The sequence below is a fragment of the Lemur catta genome, chromosome 10 (assembly GCF_020740605.2).
Source record: "Lemur catta isolate mLemCat1 chromosome 10, mLemCat1.pri, whole genome shotgun sequence".
NCBI classification, from domain to species: Eukaryota; Metazoa; Chordata; class Mammalia; order Primates; family Lemuridae; genus Lemur; species Lemur catta.
The window spans coordinates 77,646,391-77,666,724 of NC_059137.1; the positions used below are offsets into that span (position 1 = coordinate 77,646,391).

Below are 20,334 nucleotides of genomic sequence, written 5' to 3' on the forward strand. Positions count from 1 at the left end.
TACTTAAAAACTAGAATATTACCTACCTATTCCTTGTGCCCATCTATGTCCTCCTCCCCTATTCCCATCTCCTTGCCTCCACGAAGGTAATTACCCCAAATTTAGTGTTTATCATTTCCATCTTTTTGTTGTTTTACAGATGTATCACTAAATAATTTCATTTTGCTTGTTTTTTTACTTATTGTGAAAAATTTCACTCATATATTATACACCTAGATTTAACAATTGATAAGGTTTTCCTATATTGATCCCCTGCCCTTTTTGTGCTCAAATGCTTTAAAGTACAGACATCATGATATTTCATCTCAAAATTCTTTCACATGCGGCTACAAAAATAAATTTTCCAAAATTTAACCATAATATTATCACACCTAACAAAAATCATTCCTTAATATCATTTTATACCTAGTTAATATTTAAATTTCTTCAATTATATAAAAATGTCTTTTATTGCTAATCTAATAAGAGTCTGCACATTGCATTTGGTCATCTATTAAATCTATAATCTAGAACATCCTCTCTACACCCCACCTTTTCTTCTCCATAATACTTCCTTGTTGAAGAGACCAGGTCAGTTGTCCTACAAAGTATCCATCTTATATTATCTGATTGCTTCCTTTAGGTATCATTTAACTTTTACTTCTAATCTCTGTATCATCTATAAAGTGAAAGTAAGATCTTAAGGCTTAATTTATATATAGATTAAACATTTTTAGCAAGATGCTTGAGTTTAAGTTTTATAAAATTGGTATCACTCTGATGCAATCTTCTGAGACTTGTTCTTTACTCAACATTCACTTTTGAATTCCTCCAAGTTGTTGCCTGGACCTATAAATTCGTTCATTTTTACTATTTCATAAACTATTATGTGATTATATTAAAATGTATCCATTCTACTATAGATTAACATTTAGATTTTTTTTCAGTTTTTTTCCTTGGGGGTTTTGAGGGTGGGCTGAGCTATTGCACACATAAACATCCTGTACATGGCTCCTAGGAAACATATTCAAGTTTCTCTAGGGCATATATACATATGAGTAGACTGCTAAGTCATAACTTATATCAGGTGTCAGCAAACTACAGCCCAAAAGGGGGCCTGTTGCCTTTTTTGAAAGTAAAGTTTTATTGGAACACAGCCATGCTCATTCATTTAAGCATTGTCTATAGCTGCTTTTATGCTACAGTGGCATAAGTGAGTTGTTGTGATAGAGACCAGAAGTAACTCAAAGTCTAAAATATTTTGCTCCCTGGCCCTCTACAGAAAAAGTTTGCTGACTCCTGGGTTATAATGAATATTCAACTTTATAAGAACACCAAACTTATGCAAAATATTTGTACTAATTTACATTCCCACCAATATAAACTGGTCCATAACTCTATTGATCTAAAACCTCTGAATTTTGGTATTTGCAAGCTTCATAATTTTTGTCTGCCCAGTGTGTAGGAAAAAAATGGTATCTCAGTGAGATCATAATTTACATTTCTCTGATTAATAGCAAAATTGGACTTCTTTGGTATATTTTTGCTATTCATATTTCCCATTTTGTGAAATGCCTGATGTCTCTTAATGATTTTTTAATACTTCTATGTTATAAGACACTAATCATTTGATTGGAGTTCTTTATCTGAATACCAATCCTTCATCAGTTCTACATTTTGAGAATACCTTCTTCCCATTTGTACCTTGTATTTTTATATTTTTTGGTATTTTGTGGAAAATGAGTTATTCATTTTGAATGACATCTACTTTATCAACCTTTTGTTTTATAGTTAGTGTTTTTATTAAGTTTTTACCCACCCCTACATCAGAAATATATTCTCCTATATTCTCTAGTTCTATAAATTGTAAAATTTGCCTTCCACATATGACTGTTTAATCTAATGTGGAATTGATTTTAATGTATGATGGAAGGTAGAGATCCAGTTTGACTTTTTGCCTAATTATAGCTAAAAACTGTCCCTGGCATTATGATGTTAGAATAATTAACACAGTGTGGTTTGGCACAGGAATAAGCTGACCAGTGGAACAAAATACAGAGCTCAAAAACAAATCCATGCATATATGGAATCTTGATAAATGACAGATATTACATTATATTAATATATAGTAACACACAAACCACAAAATGGCCCAAAATGGGCTACTTCTCTTTACCACTCTTGAGTGCTTTTATTAATGACTTATTTCAAGGGGAAATCTAAATAATGATGTTCTTCAAATGAGCTGTTATATTAAGGATGATATTATATAAGGGTTAAGACTATATGTTCTCTCCCCTAGGGTAGACCCTGATGGACTCAACTCTTGAATCTGACTTGAAATAATTATTTATTAAACTCTTACTATGAGATTAGTGTATGCTACGCATGGGCTATTTTCATGGAACTCACAATCTACTGGGAAAGACAAAAACTAATATATGAAATAGTAACAAATAATAAGTAAGCACTTTACTGTAATCATGGATGATAAATACTTGTAAAGCATATACTCACTTCTTCCTCTTTTATAAATGGCAAATGCATAATAATTACTTGATAGTGACAGTTTTTCTTGCTAAGCAAGGATATCGTCTCAGAATTATTCTTAATGCAGAGCTCTAGGAAAGTGCTAACAATGTGCTTGAACTGGCAGAGGAAATGAAATCTACTATGTGCCTCTGTTCTAAGTATTATAAAAATATATAGCAGGGCCAGGCGTGGTGGCTCACGCCTGTAATCCTAGCACTCTGGGAGGCCAAGGTGGAAGGATCACTTGAGGTCAAAAGTTCCAGACCAGCCTGAGCAAGAGCGAGACCCCGTCTCTACAAAAAATGGAAAAATTAGCCGGGTGCAGTGGTGCATGCCTGGTCCCAGCTACTTGGGAGGCTGAGGCAGGAGCATTGCTTGAGCCCAGGAGTGTGAGGTTGCAGTGAGCTATGGTCATGCCACTGCACTCTATTACAGTGAACAGAATGAGATCCTGTCTCAAAAAAAAAAAAAATACAGGAGAAGCAGACCAAAAAAGGTTTTAGAAAGAAGGCAGAACATTCATTCATTTATCAACCAACATTCATTTACATTACCTACTGTGTGCCAGGAATTAGGACTACCGTGGAAACAAAATCACCAAGATATGGTTCTAGACTTCCAAGAACTCAAATTCTAGTGAGGAAGTAAAACAATTATAAAACAGGGTGTTAAGGGCCATGAAGTATACAGGGTGTTCTGGGCATCCAAATAAGACCAAGATCCAGGAAAGCTTCAGGAAAAAAGTGACCCTCTGGGCAAGTTCTGAAGCATACTTAGCCAGATCAAAAAGACAGCAGACATGGGCAGGCAAGGTATTATGAAAAAATATAGTATGTTCAGAAAAACTCCAAATATTTTTGAATGACTTGGCAAAAAGAGTCAATCTTGAAATATGAGAAAAATTTTAAAAAGTAGTAAGGGAAGGGCAAGGGCTAGGGTGGGAAACCACTGGTTTTCACCATAAACTCTCCTCTACCATTCAATTATTCCTACATTTTGTATTCCTGAAGTAAATATTGAATGAAGAATAAGCCCTAAGGAAATAATGTATCAAAGAAGTAATAATCATTACTAACTGCTAAAAACACTGACTGCTGATGGGAAGCTTTATAATGGCTGACAACACTTGAACCCAGTGATCAATTTTTTAAAATAAACTTTTAATTTTTGAATAGTCCTAGATTTAAAGAAAAGTTGCAAAGACAGTACACAGAGTTCCCACATACCTCTCACTCTGTTTCCCTTGTGGCGAACATCTTACATTATTATGTACATTAGTTATAACTAAGGAACCAACACTGGTACATTACTATAATTAGACCCCATAGTTTATTCAGTAGATTACACTAATTCTTCCCTGTTGTTTCTCTGTTCCAGGATCCGATCCAGAATACCATATTAAATCTAGCTGTCATGTGTCCTTAGCTTTCTCGGTCCATTAGTTTCTCATATTTTTTTTTTTTTGATGATTTTGACAATTTTGAGGAATTCCGGTCATACTGGTCAGGTATTTTATATAATGCCCCTTGATTTGGATTTATCTGTTATTTTCCCACGGTTAGGCTGAGGTTTTGGGTTTCATGGAGGAGGAGCACAGCAGTGTAGTCCCCATCTCATCACATCATATCAAGGGTATGTGCAATCAACATGACTAATCACTGATAACATCTACACTGATCACCTGGTCAGGGTTGTGTTTGCCAGGTTTCTCCATGTAAAGTTACTTTCCCTCCCTTTCCATACTTATCCATCAGAAGCAAGCCACTAAGCATAGCGCACACCCAAGAGTAGGGAGAAGAATTAAGCCCCATATCCTGGAGGGGAAATATCTACATAAATTATTTGGAATTCTTGTATATGGGAGATTTGTCTCTTCTCTCCCACTTATTTATCTATTCAATTGCTTATTTATATAAGTACTGACTCATGGATATGCACTTTGGTGTACCAATATGTACTTTGGGTACCAATATTATATTAATTACTTTGTTTCTCAAATTGTCCCCACTCTGGCCATTGGGAGCTATTTCAGATTAGTTCTTATGTCCCTTTGAAATGCCCCCATCCTTTTGTTTTTTGAGTACTTCCTTAATTTCTGATATGAGAAGCTCCAGGCTCATCTTGTATATCTTCTGTCACAGCCCTAGAAGCAGCCATTTCTCTAAGAAGTCCTAGTTCCTTTTATTGGAGAATGCCATTAGAATCACCGATCAATTTTAACATCATAAAAATAACCAGACATTCTATGACTCCCTGATGTGATATGATAGGAAATATATCACACCACCTGGAAATATTCTTGCTTCCCTCATCTCAAGAAAACAACCTGAATCTATCAAGCTTCAAGAAAAAATTAACAGTTTATAAGAAATCCTGTAAAGCTATAACTCTGAGATCTGCAAGTAATCATGTGATTTCTCCTGAGGTGAAGCAGCAGATAGCCACGGAGAGTAGGGAGTAAAATGAAGAGTCCTAAAGCTGTCTAAATGCCTAGACCTGGTCAACCACGAGGCCAGCTCTCCCTCATCTTCCATGGTTTGGTTATATGGGCCAAATAAGCATCTCTTTTTCACTTATGCTGGATTGAGCTGGGCTTCTGTTACAACCAAAGAGAGCTAACAAACATAATACATATAAATAAGGAAAGGTATGGGAATAAGAATGAGGTCAGCACATTGAGAAGAGTAGGAAACAGCTTGAATTACTCAGGTAAAATCAGGCTTCAGGTGAGATTTTTACAAGCTAGGTTGAATTTATTTGCTTTAAAATCTAATAGTCTAATTTTATTATTGCTACACTCCTGTGTTTTGGTAATATTAACTGTAAAGTTCATTTTAAAGCATATTTTTATTATTTTTTTTAAAAATACACCTTTATTATAATTTTAGAAATCAACAGATCCAGCATTACTTTTCATGATATAACTGGGCCCTAAAGTGAATAAATTATTTGTCCAAGCTCGTAACTAGCTAAAGGTAGACATGATGGAAGCATAGTATGAAAAAAAGGAAAGAGGTGGCTGTGGAGCTAGATAGAATGGGGTGTGTTCCTTGGCTCCTTCCCTCACTCAGTCCTTTTTATTTTTAATAGAATTTTTTAATAGGCAGTATATAGACATGATAGAAAAATCAAATGTTTACATTGTGAAAAATAAGCCTTTTCTTCTATCCTTGTCCTAGTATTCCCCCTACTCCACCTCTGGCAATCACTGATACAGTTTCTTGAGTACTCTTCCAGAGATAGTCTATTCAAGCATATTGAAGAATTGATTTTTTAGACTTCAAGACTTATGACTATCACTAAAATTATTAAAACTGTAAAACTATGCTACTATAGAAGGGCTACAATCAGGAAGGCCAAGTAAAAGTGGGACTGGAGAGAAAGGAATAGTTATGAGATACCCTTCCCAATAGTACTGGCATTTAAAAAGGCACCATATTAAGATTAAAAAACAAAACTTTACCATTAAAGAATGAGCAAAAGGACATGAACAGAAACTTTTCAAAAGAAGACAGACTAATGGCCAAGAAACATGAAAAAATGCTCAACATCTCTAATCATCAGGGAAATACAAATCAAAACCACAATGAGATATCACTTAACTCCAATGAGAACAGCTTTTATCAAAAAAATCCCAAAACAACAAATGTTGATGAAAGACAGGAACATTCATACATTGCTGGTGGGACTGCAAACTAGCACAACCTCTGTGGAAAGCAATATGGAGATACTTCAAAGAGCTAAAAGTAGAACTACCATTTGATCCAGCAATTCCATTACTGGGCATCTACCCAAAGGAACAAAAGACATTCTATAAAAAAGACATGTGCACTAGAATGTTTACAGCAGCACAATTCACAATTGCAAAGATGTGGAAACAACCCAAGTGTCCATCAATACATGAGTGGATTAATAAAATGTGGTATATGTATACCATGGAGTTCTACTCAGCCACAAAAAACAGTGGTGATCTAGTACTTTTTGCATTAGCCTGGATAAAGTTGGAACCCATTTTACTAAGTGAAGTATCACAAGAATGGAAAAACAAGCACCACATGTACTCACCATCAAATGGTATTAACTGATCAACATTTATGTACACAATTTAGTAGTAATATTCATTGGGTGCTGGGCAGGTGGGAGAGGGAAGGAGGGCATGGGTATATTCACACCTAATAGGTGTGGGGCACACTGTCTGGGTGATGGACACACTTAAAGCTCTGACTTGGGTGGGACACAAAGGCAATATATGGGCCGGACGCGGTGGCTCGCACCTGTAATCCTAGCACTCTGGGAGGCCGAGGGGGGTGGATTGTTTGAGCTCAGGAGTTCAAGACCAGCCTGAGCAAGAGTGAGACCCCATCTCTACTAAAAATAGAAAAAAATTATATGGACAGCTGAAAAAATATATATATATAGAAAAATTAGCTGGGCATGGTGGTGCATGCCTGTAGTCCCAGCTACTAGGGAGGCTGAGGCAGGAGGATCACTTGAGCCCAGGAGTTTGAGGTTGCTGTGAGCTAGGCAGATGCCACGGCACTCTAGCCTGGGCAACAGAGTGAGACTCTGTCTCAAAAAAAAAAAAAAAAGGCAATATATGTAACCTAAACATTTGTACCCCGTAAGATGCTGAAATAAATAAAAAGAATTAAAAGAAACTTTAGAATCAAATAATATCTCTTAAAAGGCATGACTGAGGTTTCATAAAGTATGCATAAGCACCTACTGTTATTAATTCTGCTTGTCTAGCATTCCCTTCATATCTTCTTGACTATATTGTGGTGAAGAACACATAGTGGACTGAGGTAGCAGTGGCAGTCAACATCTCCTGGATATTTAATGAAGAAAAGCTAATTGTGTCCCATTCCCTACTCCCTACAAGTGTCATTTTTACTCTAACAGTTCCAGTGTGATAGAGATTACCAAGAATTAGAACTGGGAACAAGCACTGAGATTAATAACACATAATCAAGATGGAAAGAGAAAGAAAAAAGGGAATGATGAAATTAACCTGAGAACAAGTTTAGCCAGCAGTTAGAGGTACATACATGCAGTTCAAGTACCCCTCATTACCCATCAATAAAGTAAAATATCTTTTCCCTCTTGAATTTTATCCAGTAAATACCTGATTTAAATGGGGGCAGGTGAGAAGAATATTGTTCTCAACAAAGGTTAGGAACTTCAGGGTAGCCATGAAAAAAAATCTCTTGGCATAAGTAATACATTAAAGATAGAAAGACTTAAGTCAGTTATTCAGCACACAATTAAACAAGGACTAGTACATTTGTAGGAGTACTAGAGCTCAAATAGAAAATTTAATTTTAGAGCTCAAATAGAAATTTTTTTTAAACTTTGTTTTTGGATTTTCTGAAAAAAAAATTTCTTCTAAATTCCTAGAGCCATGGTATAACCACTGCAACATTTAAATATTTAAGTCTCAGAAAGTGAGTGATGCCTCTAATGAAAATGGAACATAACTTTGGTACTTTTAACAAGTATCAAAGGATTATGTGACTTACATATTCTTCTGGCCAATTTCTTAAAATAGGTATGTGGGAAATAAATTATAATTAAACTGCATTTACAAAAATAGAACTTGTCTTAATCATTATTTTATTACATACCAAATTATTTAATAATAGGAGACAATAAGAACACAGCTCCAAAATTACAAGGAAAGACAAAATATATTATTCCACATACAAACCTTGTTTAAATACAACTCATCTTTAACATATTAAATAGATAAGATCCTGTCAGTCTATATTTTTTTGTTGTTCTTTTGAATAAGGAAAGAAGAAAAGCAAACATGGAACAGTTTATAGAATTATTTTTTTCTTCCACTAACAATTGTTGGTAATCTCTTAGGAATAGGGTGTATCATTTGTACCTACCTTCTCATCTGCATAAAACTAACTCCCAAATAAATCAATGTAAATTGGAATCAGTCCAAAAGTACATGTTTTCACTTTTAAATATGGAATTAATATTCAATCTATATATGTGGTCATTTAAATTTTAATCTAAGAAATTGTGATAGTGGTTTGTAAATAACTTAAAACGAATTTCAAACATCTGTTTTAACAACAAATCAATTTAATGTTTGCATGCATAGTAAAGGACTAAATTATTAATATAGTCGTAGCTATTAAAATGTGGTTTTTTTAAAGAGATGAACTTCACTTTCCTAATCTGTCAAGAAAATGCTTAAAACCAAAAAAAAAAAAAAAGTCAGAAACCATATATATATTTCCTAAGGTGAAATCAAGAGCCATATGACTATGAAAAAAAATAATGCAATTACAAATAAGAATATATAATGGAAGAATAATGAAACTTTGAAATTATTATCTAAAGAGATGAAAAAATTATAACATTTTATTAGTATTGTCTTCAATGTTAGAGGATATTTTATAATACTATCATCTTCCAATTCTAAAAGATTTGTGGAGGCTGTACTAGAGTCTTAAAACAAAACAAAACAAAAAAAGCCCTACCACCAGAAAGGCATGTAGGTGCGCTGCCCTCTAATGGTGAATGGTAAGAGAAGTATATAAATTAGGCTACTCTTCCCTGTGGGTGCATCTGTAGAATCACAGCTCACCTCAAATTTCCATAATTCCAAAATATCTTGACAGAATAGGTTTTTAAAAAAGATTAAAATATAGACTTGGAGATTAAACCAATTTTCACCAAAATTTTAAGCTTGGCACACATGTCGTAACTTTTTGGCTCACACACACAGAGATATACAAATTAGGATGATAAAGCCAAATGATATTATGCTTCATGCAAATAATTGTATTTTTATCTATTATAATATATTTTATATCTTTAAAATTCCAGAAACATGAGTGGGTTCACTCAAGACAAACCTATGGGTTGTTCTTTAAATGGCTATGACTCAAAAAACACTTATTGCTAAATACTGAAGTATTATTTGTAAAATCATCAGTGTTTATTTGATGATTACAATAGATGATTACAATAAGACTTACCTCAGTCTTTTTACTAATGTGATCTGTAAATGAAAAAAAAAAGGTGAGACTTCATTGAGTGGAATTAATATACAAAAAATATTTTAACATGTAAAAAAAATAATTGAAAGAATTTCTAAATTTAGTTACAGAAATCATTTAAGGGTTTTCTAGGACTCACATCTGATTTGCTTTTCTAGGTTTAAGATATTAATATTCAGTATATAATTACTAATTTGCTCAGCTTAGGGTCCAGGTCTTATATCCCAGCAAATGCCACACATATCAACGATATTAAACTTTAAGCATGTGCATTTCGTATAATTTAGTTTTTTTGGTTTCACATAATTTGAGGGTTGGGTGGAGGCAAATCAAGGGGACACAAATAGTCCAAAATCAAATCACAGGTTACTATAACTGCAAAAACTGTTCAGATTACTGCCTTTGTGTAATGATATAAAAGTAAAATGGCAATTTATGTCCTTAAAATCTATTAGCTATTTTATTTTAAAAATATACATGACAGTAATTTGATAATACTATGAAAAAAATCCTAAAAACTGATGTATATTTATACAATAAATATAAAAAAGAACTCATTACAAATATATCTAGATGAAAGAAATCACTGATTAAAAGCAACACAGTATTTCTGGAAAAGTATTACTGAGAGCAGAATGGGAGACATAAGGGAATCTATACATGTACAAGGTTGAATCTAAATACAAATAGCAAGCAAGTACTCTTATTTAAAATGGAGATGATCAGGATATCTAATACTTAACAATGCTTCCTCTGTACCACAGAAATTTTCCATTCTCAAGGGCTAACAACAATAGAATAGCTTTCTTATGACCAAGAACCTAAAAGCTGGTCCAGTTCTCTAATCATCTCCTGATCAGAATAGAGTCCATGAACACAGTAAATTCCAAAATCACCAGGTGAAAATCAAACTACCAAATCCTGGTAGGTTATAGTTATTCTTCTAGCATGTTCTACTTGGCATACAATGTGATGCCAGAGCCCAAGAAAGAATCACAACTGTGTTAATAATCATTGCTTGCAAAAGCTGTATAGCTTCCCTTGAATAGTATCATATTGATGTGTCTTTCAATGCATCTAATAAACTTACATATTACTGTAGAAATAAAACACATGGAAAATAAATTAGGAGTTTTAAAAAGCATTCTTTTCATGCTTCTGACTGTTTTTAATGAAATATATTCCTTATAGGAAATATTTCTTACTAAACTTGGGAATTTTATTTTAACATGAGTGTATTCTTTTAACCCCAAAGCTAAGCAAATTAATTACTGGCAGACTATAGGAAACTTTCTTGGTCCTCAAAGGAAAACAATATAATCCTCTAAATTTATTACTAATTTCGCAGAGAGGTTTGTTTCTAAAAACAGTATTTAGCTTTCTTATTTTTATTTTTTGAAATTATTGCTAAGGTATCATTTATCCTCACAGAAGAATGTCCAATGTACTAAGCCTAAATTCACATGAATCAAATAAACTGCTCTGTCAATGAACAAACAGCTGTTCATATGGTCAGCAACTACTCTGACTGATATAGACATAGTGCTTCAATACAAATTTCTGTAATGATAGTAATGTTCTATAGCTGCATTAATATGGAAGTTACTGGTCACATGTGGCTACAGAGCACCCAAAATAAAGGAACTACATTTTAAAATTTTAATTTATTTATATCTAGATTGCCACACATGAATAGTGCTACCATACTGCATAGCACAGGTTAAGAGTTTTTACTATTTCTTACATTAAAAATAATGTCCTTTGTGGTCTATCTTCAAAAGTCTAGTGGATGGTAAAATTCCTTTTCTCTTCTCTGTTCGATAATAAATACAAATGGGGCCAGGTGTGGTGGCTCATGCCTGTAATCTCAGCGCTTTGGGAGGTCGAGGAGGGAGGATCAACTGAGGCCAGCAGTTTGAGACCAGCCTGGGCAACACAGCAAGACCCCATCTCTCAAAAAAATTTAAAAATTAGCCAGGCATGGTCACACACGCCTGTAATCTTAGCTACTTTGGATGCTGAGGCAGGAGGATTACTTGAGCCCAGAAGTTTGAAGCTGCAGTGAGCTATGATTGCACCACTGTGCTCTAATCTGGGCAACAGAGTGAGAATCTGTCTCTAAAAAAAATTTTAAATACAAATGACATTATAAAACAGTTTTCTGGCATTAAGTCTCATTTTAAATTTTTTATTTTAATTTTCTAAGATGCAATTCTAGATAACTTGAAAAGGATGACCAATAATGGCTAAAACCTAAAGATATTATTCCTGGTCTACTTTAAGCCAAACCACTTCATGTATAAGGACAATAATATGTTTCAAGAAGACTCAGAAACTACAAATGTCAGTTTTTATTTTCAGTACGTTAAAAAGGACAAACTCAGAAATACAAAGAGATAAATTCTTACTTAAGTTTTATGGAGTTTTTTTTTTTTTTTTTTTTGAGACAGAGTCTCACTCTGTTGCCCAGGCTAGAGTGCTGTGGCATTAACCTAGCTCATGGCAACCTCAAACTCCTGGGCTCAAGCAATCCTTTTGCCTCAGCCTCCCGAGTAGCTGGGACTACAGGCATGCGCCACCAGGCCCAGCTAATTTTTTTCTATATATTTTTAGTTGTCCAGATAATTTCTTTCTATTTTTGGCAGAGACAGTGTCTCGCTCTTGCTCAGGCTGGTCTCGAACTCCTGAGCTCAAATGATCCGCCCACCTCGGCCTCCCAGAGTGCTAGGATTACAGGCGTGAGCCAACGCGCCTGGCCAGTTTTATGGACTTTTAATGAGTGATTTTAAATTACTTAAAAACCCCAAATGGTTTCAGTTTATTACCAAATAGGTTGCTACAGTTTGAGTTTGTCCCCTCTAAAACTCATACTGAAATTTAATTGCCATTGTAATAGTATTAAGAAGTGGGACCTTTAAGAGGTGATTAGGCCATGAAGGTTCCACCCTCATAGGTGGGACTGGTTATAAAAGGGTGAGTTCAGCCCCTGTTGCTCTCTTGCCCTCTTGCCTTCACTCTTGCCATGTGATGACATATCAAGAAAGCCCTCGCCCAAAGCTGGCATCTTGATATTGGCCTTCCCAGCCTCCAGAACTATGAGCCAATAAATTTCTATTCATTATGAATTATCCAGTCTCAGCTGGGTACAGTGGCTCATGCCTATAATCCCAGAACTCTGGGAGGCCAAAGGGTCACTTGAGGTTATAAGTTCAAGACCAGCTCAGACAACAACAACAAGAAAAAATTAGCTGGGCACAGTAGTGCTCCTGTAGTCCCAGGGAGGCGGAGGCATGAGGATTGCTTGAGCCCAGGAGTTTGAGGTTGCAGTGAGCTATGATCATACCACTGCACTCCACCCTGGGTGAAAAAGAGATCCGGTTTCAAAGGAAAAAAAGAAAAGAGCCTCATATATTATCCGATCTCAGGTATTCTATTATAGTAGCACAAAACAGACTAAGACACAGTTTTGTGCTTTTTACATTCTAAATGACACAATAACAAAACAATTTTTACTTATTTTAAAGATCAAGTATTACAACTCAAATATAAGACTTAGAATAGTTCTTTTAGCATAATAGATATTGTACATACATTACCTTCAGATTGAAAATCTTTTAGTGATACTGTGAGAGGTTTGTCTTTTCCCTGATGATTCTTTCTTTTATCTTTTTTATTCATAACTTTTGACTGAGTTGAAGCACTTTCAGCATTTTCATACTCCTACAAAGAATTATCAACAATAGTTAAGTTCAGTTTACAAGCTATGAAATCAATTCACTGATAAGTAACATGTTTCTTAAGGTTTTATCTTTCAAAGATAAAAGGCAAATAAAAAACCAAAAGTTAGGCTAGCAAAATTATATAAAAGGATAACTGTTTGCTTATATACTCAATCGCTTGTATCTTAAACATTAAAATAAAAACAAAAACTTATACCTTGGTGTATAACCCCCTCCTCCTTGCCACCTTCTTCTTCCTTTCAAGAAAGAGTCAGTTTCCTGCCTTACCCCACTGAAATCTGGCTTCTGCTGTTCTCTGACACTAAAAATTAAGGTCAACTTCTTATTTACCAAATCCAAAAGACATTATTTTTTCAAGCATATCTTGATTTTCTTAATACATTTCTGACTACTCCTGAGTTTCCTTTGCTGGCTTCTTTTCTCAATCTTCTCCTTAGAAATGTAGCTTCTGTTCACCATTATCCCATTCTTAACCTATTCTTACGCTTCATGGCCATTTCTTTAATCTCAAAGTTTAAAGTTCTACCTACACACTAATGATTTCCGTATGTACAGACAATTCAACTGAAATGTTCAATAAGCATCTCCACACTCAATGTGCTATATCTTTCCAACCCACCACCCTGCCTTCCCCACTTAATCCTCTACCTTGTTATGCCACTGGCATCTATACAACTGTCTAAGCTAGAAACCCCTTTCCTACTCTCCTACATACTTTAATCCAAATTAATTACTAGATCTTATTGAATTCATCTCCTAAATATCTCTTAATTCTATTCTCTTTTCTCTTTGTACATTCTGTCATTCCCCCTATCTTCTTTTTTGCTTGGACACTGCACCAGTCTCTAATTTTAGCCCCTCAATTAATCTTCTACACTGCTTCAGCATGAGTTTCTAAAATGAAAACCCAAAATCAGTCTAAAAGTTAAAAATATTCAATAGATTTTTGCCAACAGATATATAAGACCCAATCTCCTTAAGCTAGTACAAAAGGTTCTTTATATCCTATCCTCTGGCCATATCTTCTCCTGTAGTTCTAGGTTTCTAAAGTACAGTTTCTCAAATATGCTATATTCTTTCACATATACACATATACCTGCCACTCCTTCCCTGGTAATGCCTACTTTCCTCTTGTCTACCATGTGAACTTCTAATACATCTAATAAGACTCTTCTTTAAGAATTCTTCCCTAAAACACATCCCCACCAAAAGCACTGAAAAGTCTCCTATTTTTCTGAATTCCTGCTGCACCGAGAACGTATATCTCTTAATAATATCACTATAATTATATAATTATACATGTATTTCCCTCCTCTAAACTCAAGGGCTGGGAGCATGTTCTTATCTTTGTATTGTGTGCCTAGCACATTTTGTCCAATCAATAAATATACAGTGAATGAAGAACAGAACAGAATAGAAAATGCCACCTCAAACTTTAGTTATCTATTGTAAAGGTCCTCACGCTAAAGCAATTATACTTGTTTTATTTGAATATTGACTTAAAACTCAATGACTACATCAATGCAATCACATCAAACAAAAGAAGTTCCTCCATTCTGTTAGAGTCACTACTGTCTGATAAAACCAATGCTTCTGGGTAACCAGGGTTATGACGGTGTCAAGAAAACTGGCTGGGAGTATGATATTTTATTAACGCCATTTACTCTATTCCTCCTATAAGACTATAGCTAATCCTCTAGCTTTAGACATAGATCTAACAAGAACGACTATTGTATAATAATATTCTATTTGATAAATTTTATCTCCTAATTAAAGAGGACAGGAGGACCTTTTCAGTATAATCTGAAAGCACATTTAAATGATTAAATCACAGGTGCATCCATTTTTGTAATTGCCTGCTTTGTGTCTAAATGGACATGTAACAAATTATAATAGTCATTCTTGATTATTTGGGATAACAGAAATAGGGATATGGAAATAAAACCAACACGTATAGTGTACAACGTTCACTTTGCTGGCAACTTTTATCCTTTTCCCTTGAACTACAGAACTATAAATACATAGCAAAATCATCTGCTGTGAATTTTCATTCCTCTCTTCCTTTCATCTTGGATGAAGGCATTAATATAAAATGGCATGGCCAAAAAGCCTTAAACATGACCAGAGGCTATTTATGATCAATCACTGAGTAATCACAAGTTGAATACAGTTTATGAACCAAAAAAGAATACCAATAAATGTTAAAAACTAAAATGTTAAATGTTATGAAGGTAATCAACGCTCAATTTAAATACAGCCACTAGAAACCAACACCAACCACATTTTACTTAAATGTTCCTACAGTCACAAGCTATAGAATGCATTTCAAAACACAACCTAAGGCCAGGCATGGTGGCTCATGCCTGTAATTCTAGCACTCTGGGAGGCCAAGGTGGGTGGATTGTTTGAACTCAGGAGTTCAAGACCAGCCTGAGCAAGAGCGAAACCCCGTCTCTACTAAAAAAATAGAAAGAAATGATCTGGACAACCAAAAATATATAGAAAAATTAGCCAGGCATGGTGGTGCATGCCTGTAGTCCCAGCTACTGGGGAAGTTGAGGCAAAAGGATTGTTTGGGCCCAGGAGTTTGAGGTTGCTGTGAGCCAGGCTGACGCCACGGCACTCTAGCCCGGGCAGCAGAGTGAGACTCTGTATCAAAAAACAAAAAACAACACAACACAACCTAATATCAAAGCTCAGTGATAAATGCTGAGTTTATGAGGCCAAAATATCAGAATGGCTTTGCATTTACTTTACTTACTTACAGTGTATCTCTGGTAGAGGGTCTCTTAATGAATGCCTGTGTACTGTGGTACCCATGCTAAATTTTTAAACCTACTTACTTTCTATATTCATTTAAAATTAAAAATAAATAATCTTTTGTGAATTTCATTCACTCTCTTCTCTTCATCTTGGGTGGAGAAACTCTTTAACTAAACATTCCAGGTCACCAGACAAAGCTCAGTCCACATGTTTCTGTTGTCTCTCAAAACTTGAGAAGAAATCCCATAAGAAAACATCTTGAAAATATTTTGTTACAATGATAAAATTTTAGGACAAACTTTCAAAAAGAACTTGTATGCAAAGTTCATGAAGGTTGGTCCTAACGTTTGACCCCTTAAACTTCTAAAATATCTAAATAAATAAATGTGTAAATACCTTTTTGTGCTCTTCATATTCTAATTTACTTAGCAACAATGCCTTCTCAAGATCTGCTTCAAACATTTCAGATGTCAGCTAAAAAAAAAAAAAGTTTCACAATAAACAGATGATAACATTCTGCCACATCAGCAAAATAACCATGACACATGACAATATGTAGAGGGAAAGAAAACAAATATGTTAAAAAATACGGGTTCTCGAAAGTTATCTAATCATGTCAAACTAGGGAAGCCTGTGTTTTATAAAAGATACCAAAGAACAAATTTCCAATTTTGAGATTTCTATTTCCTCCCTTCATTGTTAATTATCTGTTGTACATGATATAACCTTACTTTTTAGTTTTTAAAATCTCTCAAATAAATAGATATATTAGGTGTCAAACACGATATCCACTTTAGGACACTGAAATTATAATAGTGATTATTACTCAAAAATATAAGAATACTGAAAAACAACTCAATAGGTATTATTAAACATAACATACCATTTCTGAATATAGAAAAATCCATCAGTACAGAACCTTTAAATAAGGTGACCAAATGTCCTGGTATGCTGGGCGTTACAGAATATTTATAGCATATCATTTTACTCTCAAAATGATAAACTATATGGTTGTCTTACCTTTAAGTCATCTAATAATATAATAAAATGGTTCTTTAATTTGTGATCTATATCCATCTTTAAGTCATCTAATAATGTAATAAAATGGTTCTTTAATTTGTGATCTATATCCATCGGTTCCTCTTTCCACCACTCCATCTTACCTTATCTTCTTACAATCTAGCTTCCACCACCCTCCAATTGAATCACTCTCTGTAAGACTTTCTTTTCCTAATTGCCAGACAGAAGTGCTGCAGTAGCTGCATGAGACTTTGGGTTGTCTACTACTGGGGATAAGGTGAGTGTATTTGCAGCTGTATGTAAGACAGATGCAACATGATAGGAATAAACATCCTGGATTTGTACACATGTATGTGTCTGTTGTGTACTGGATAACAAAGTATAACTTTAGTAGACATCTCTTGTTTTTGTCAGTCTGGAATCCCTTCCTTTATTCCTTTGAATAACTACACTTCATTCCAATATCCTAGGATTCCAGCAGCACAGCCAATCACATAATCCTGCATACTACCCACCACCATACTTCAAAATTCTTTGGTTTCCATCTTTCCCAAGATCTTATTGTTTAGTTTTTAATTCAAATTTGTGAATCACTCAGTACCCTTCCAACACATTATTTTTTGCCTATGTTAGTCGAAATTGTTTTGCTTAATGATAAAAAAGTCTGAACTAAAACAGAAACCCCAAAAGGTAGTCAGTGATTTGTTTCCAATGGATACCTTAAAAACTAGAAAAAAAATGTTAATACTGGACACCATGAACTAAACCTTTCATTCCTAACCAATGTCATCCCTTTGAAGGCTTCTCATCTAATGCTATCTTGAGACAATAAAAAGGGAGGGAAAAGATTTACACAGAAAACATTAACTCAGAAAAATATAATTAGAATTTATACGGTAAAGATGGGTATATAGGACTAGAAAATCCGATCAAGCCCAGAGTAAATTGTACATAATTTTTCCATGGAATAACTGAAAAGAAGAATTAATTCAATCTTCATAGCAGGAAAAAGTAACAAATTAACCTTTTAGGTTTATTATATACACTTATATAAATGGGCATTCAAAGATAATAGTTACAAGGTAAAAAAAAAAAGAACTAGATTTATGTTAGTGTTAAAAAAAGGAAGTTTACATCAATTTCTCCACCTAGATTCAAAGCAAACTGAATACAAAATGTTTCACTACAATTAAGGGATAGTAGTCATCCTAACATAGAAAAAGTAGCAATGAGTTTATTCCGAATAAAGCTGGTTCAATTTGCTACTAAACTTTTAATCCTTATGGCTGATATTTAATCATGGAAAAAGCATTTAAGATTTTTCCAGTATGTCACATATTCTAACTGACATTCCAAAAATAAGTTAGTGGGCATGAGACCAGGTTAGAAAGTTGGGAGTCTTGAAAGATATCATTATTATTTTCCATATTAACTCACAGAATTTAAACATTAAGGTAGCTGACTCTAATAGCATGATAAAAACTGAATGCAACAGAACTTCTAAAGTGAAAAATATGGCTCTCTCAGTATTTGATTCTAACGGCAGCAGTTTAGAGCTTAAATTTACCTTTTAATCATTAACACAAACTAGTATAAAAGAAAATGCAAGTAGACAAAAATAACTTAAAGTTTTTGAAAACTAGAACAAATCAAAAATGTCACTACATGATCAATTGGTCAATAATTGAGAATCTTCTATGGGCTGTGCCCTGCCTGTGGGGCTTTAAAGAAGCAGCATAAATTTGGCTTTTGCCCTCTCAAAGAATTTTACTCCAGTTGGGGACATAACACTAACATATGTGAATTACAAGTAATAGAATAAGACATTAAAAGAGCTACAAAAGGTGAGAAAGAAAGACAACAATAAATGTAATTCAGAGAAGCATACAGGAAAAAAATGAATTTAAATTGGTACTTAAAGGACAGATACAATTTGGATAAGTAGAAAGAGAAATAGAAGAATTACAGGAAGAAAACTACATGAACAATGTTATAATGTTAATAATAAATATATTATGGGACATTAAGGAAAGCCATCCTGACAAAAAGTGAATTTTAAATAATACAAGAGGAAGATGTTAAAGAAAATAGGCTTGGGTGATTACAGAGATGGATAATTTAAATTCCTCCACCTATGCTAGCTGTGACTTTGGACAAGTTATATAACTTCTGTGAATCTCAGAATATATAAAAAGGACATGGAATATCAACTTTACAAGGTAGTTTTAAGGATTTAAAATTGTAATACATAAGAAGTACCTAGCACAGTGCCTGCCTAGCACAAGAGCAGTACTAAGTAAATTCGAATACCCCTCCCCTGTGTTAGATAATAACAGAAAATACGATTACTTTAGGTAGAGTAGAATTAGGTTCCAGAAACTCCCTAAAAATTAGGGATTTAGGGTAGATAATAACAGTGGAATACTGATAAAGTAATTTTTAAGACATAAACTGGAATATTATAAGAATAAGAACCTAGAATCAATGTGTCTGACTAAACCACTATAATCTCAGATAGGATACAGGCACCTGGACCAAAAATTAGCAAAAGTAGAAAATAAAGAAGAGACTGAACAAGTTTTGGAACACTAACTGACTAATGAAGTATGAAAGACAAATTAATCAAAGATAAATTTTTGACCCTAGCTAACAGAGAGAATGGTAGCGCTCAAGACTAACACATCAAGAAAGAGAAAGAAAATATGACTGAAATTTCTCTAAACATATCTTAATTCTCCACAATAAGACTGCTATAAATATAGTGATCAATCTAATTAATCAGTACAAAGGTAAAACTAGAATGTGAGAGAGAGAGAGAGAGAGAGAGAGATACTGGGTCCACAAGACAAGCCCCAGGCAATAAAATGTAAATAAAACCATAATTTAAAAAAAAATACCTTATATTTGGGGTTGCAAATTGCAAGTTCCTTGTCATTTTCTTTGTATTTATGGGAAGAGGAAGAAAGGAAGAAAAGGAGGAAACAGTAGGCACTAAAATGCCTACAGAATTGAAGAAGATACTTACATGTGCCCAAGATGAAGTACTTCAGATCCCCTTCCTCTTGGCCTCCTTCATTGCCTCCTACTCCCCATCTAGTAGTAAAACATTTTTTTTCTATTTAAACCTATAGCTCAATGGTTTATGACCAGTCAAAGCGTATGAAGAACCAATGAAAACCTGAAGGACAGTAAATATTTTGGTACTAAGATTTTTAAAAATTAATTTGTAAGTCTAAGTACCACAACAATTTTATCCATTTAAATCCAAACAAAACAAATTC

At 34.1% G+C, this 20,334-nt stretch overlaps 1 protein-coding gene across 2 annotated transcripts in view; it reads right to left on the reverse strand.

Moving 5' to 3' along the window:
- Positions 1–20,334, reverse strand: part of GKAP1 (G kinase anchoring protein 1) — a 66,869-nt gene that overhangs the window by 25,246 nt on the left and 21,289 nt on the right. For both annotated transcript variants that reach the window (XM_045562217.1, XM_045562216.1), the window contains exons 5-7: positions 16,430–16,507; positions 13,127–13,250; positions 9,510–9,532 (exon numbers count right to left, since the gene is read on the reverse strand). In XM_045562217.1, coding sequence (XP_045418173.1) covers positions 9,510–9,532; positions 13,127–13,250; positions 16,430–16,507 — 225 coding nt within the window. The remainder of the gene's footprint in view (positions 1–9,509; positions 9,533–13,126; positions 13,251–16,429; positions 16,508–20,334) is intronic.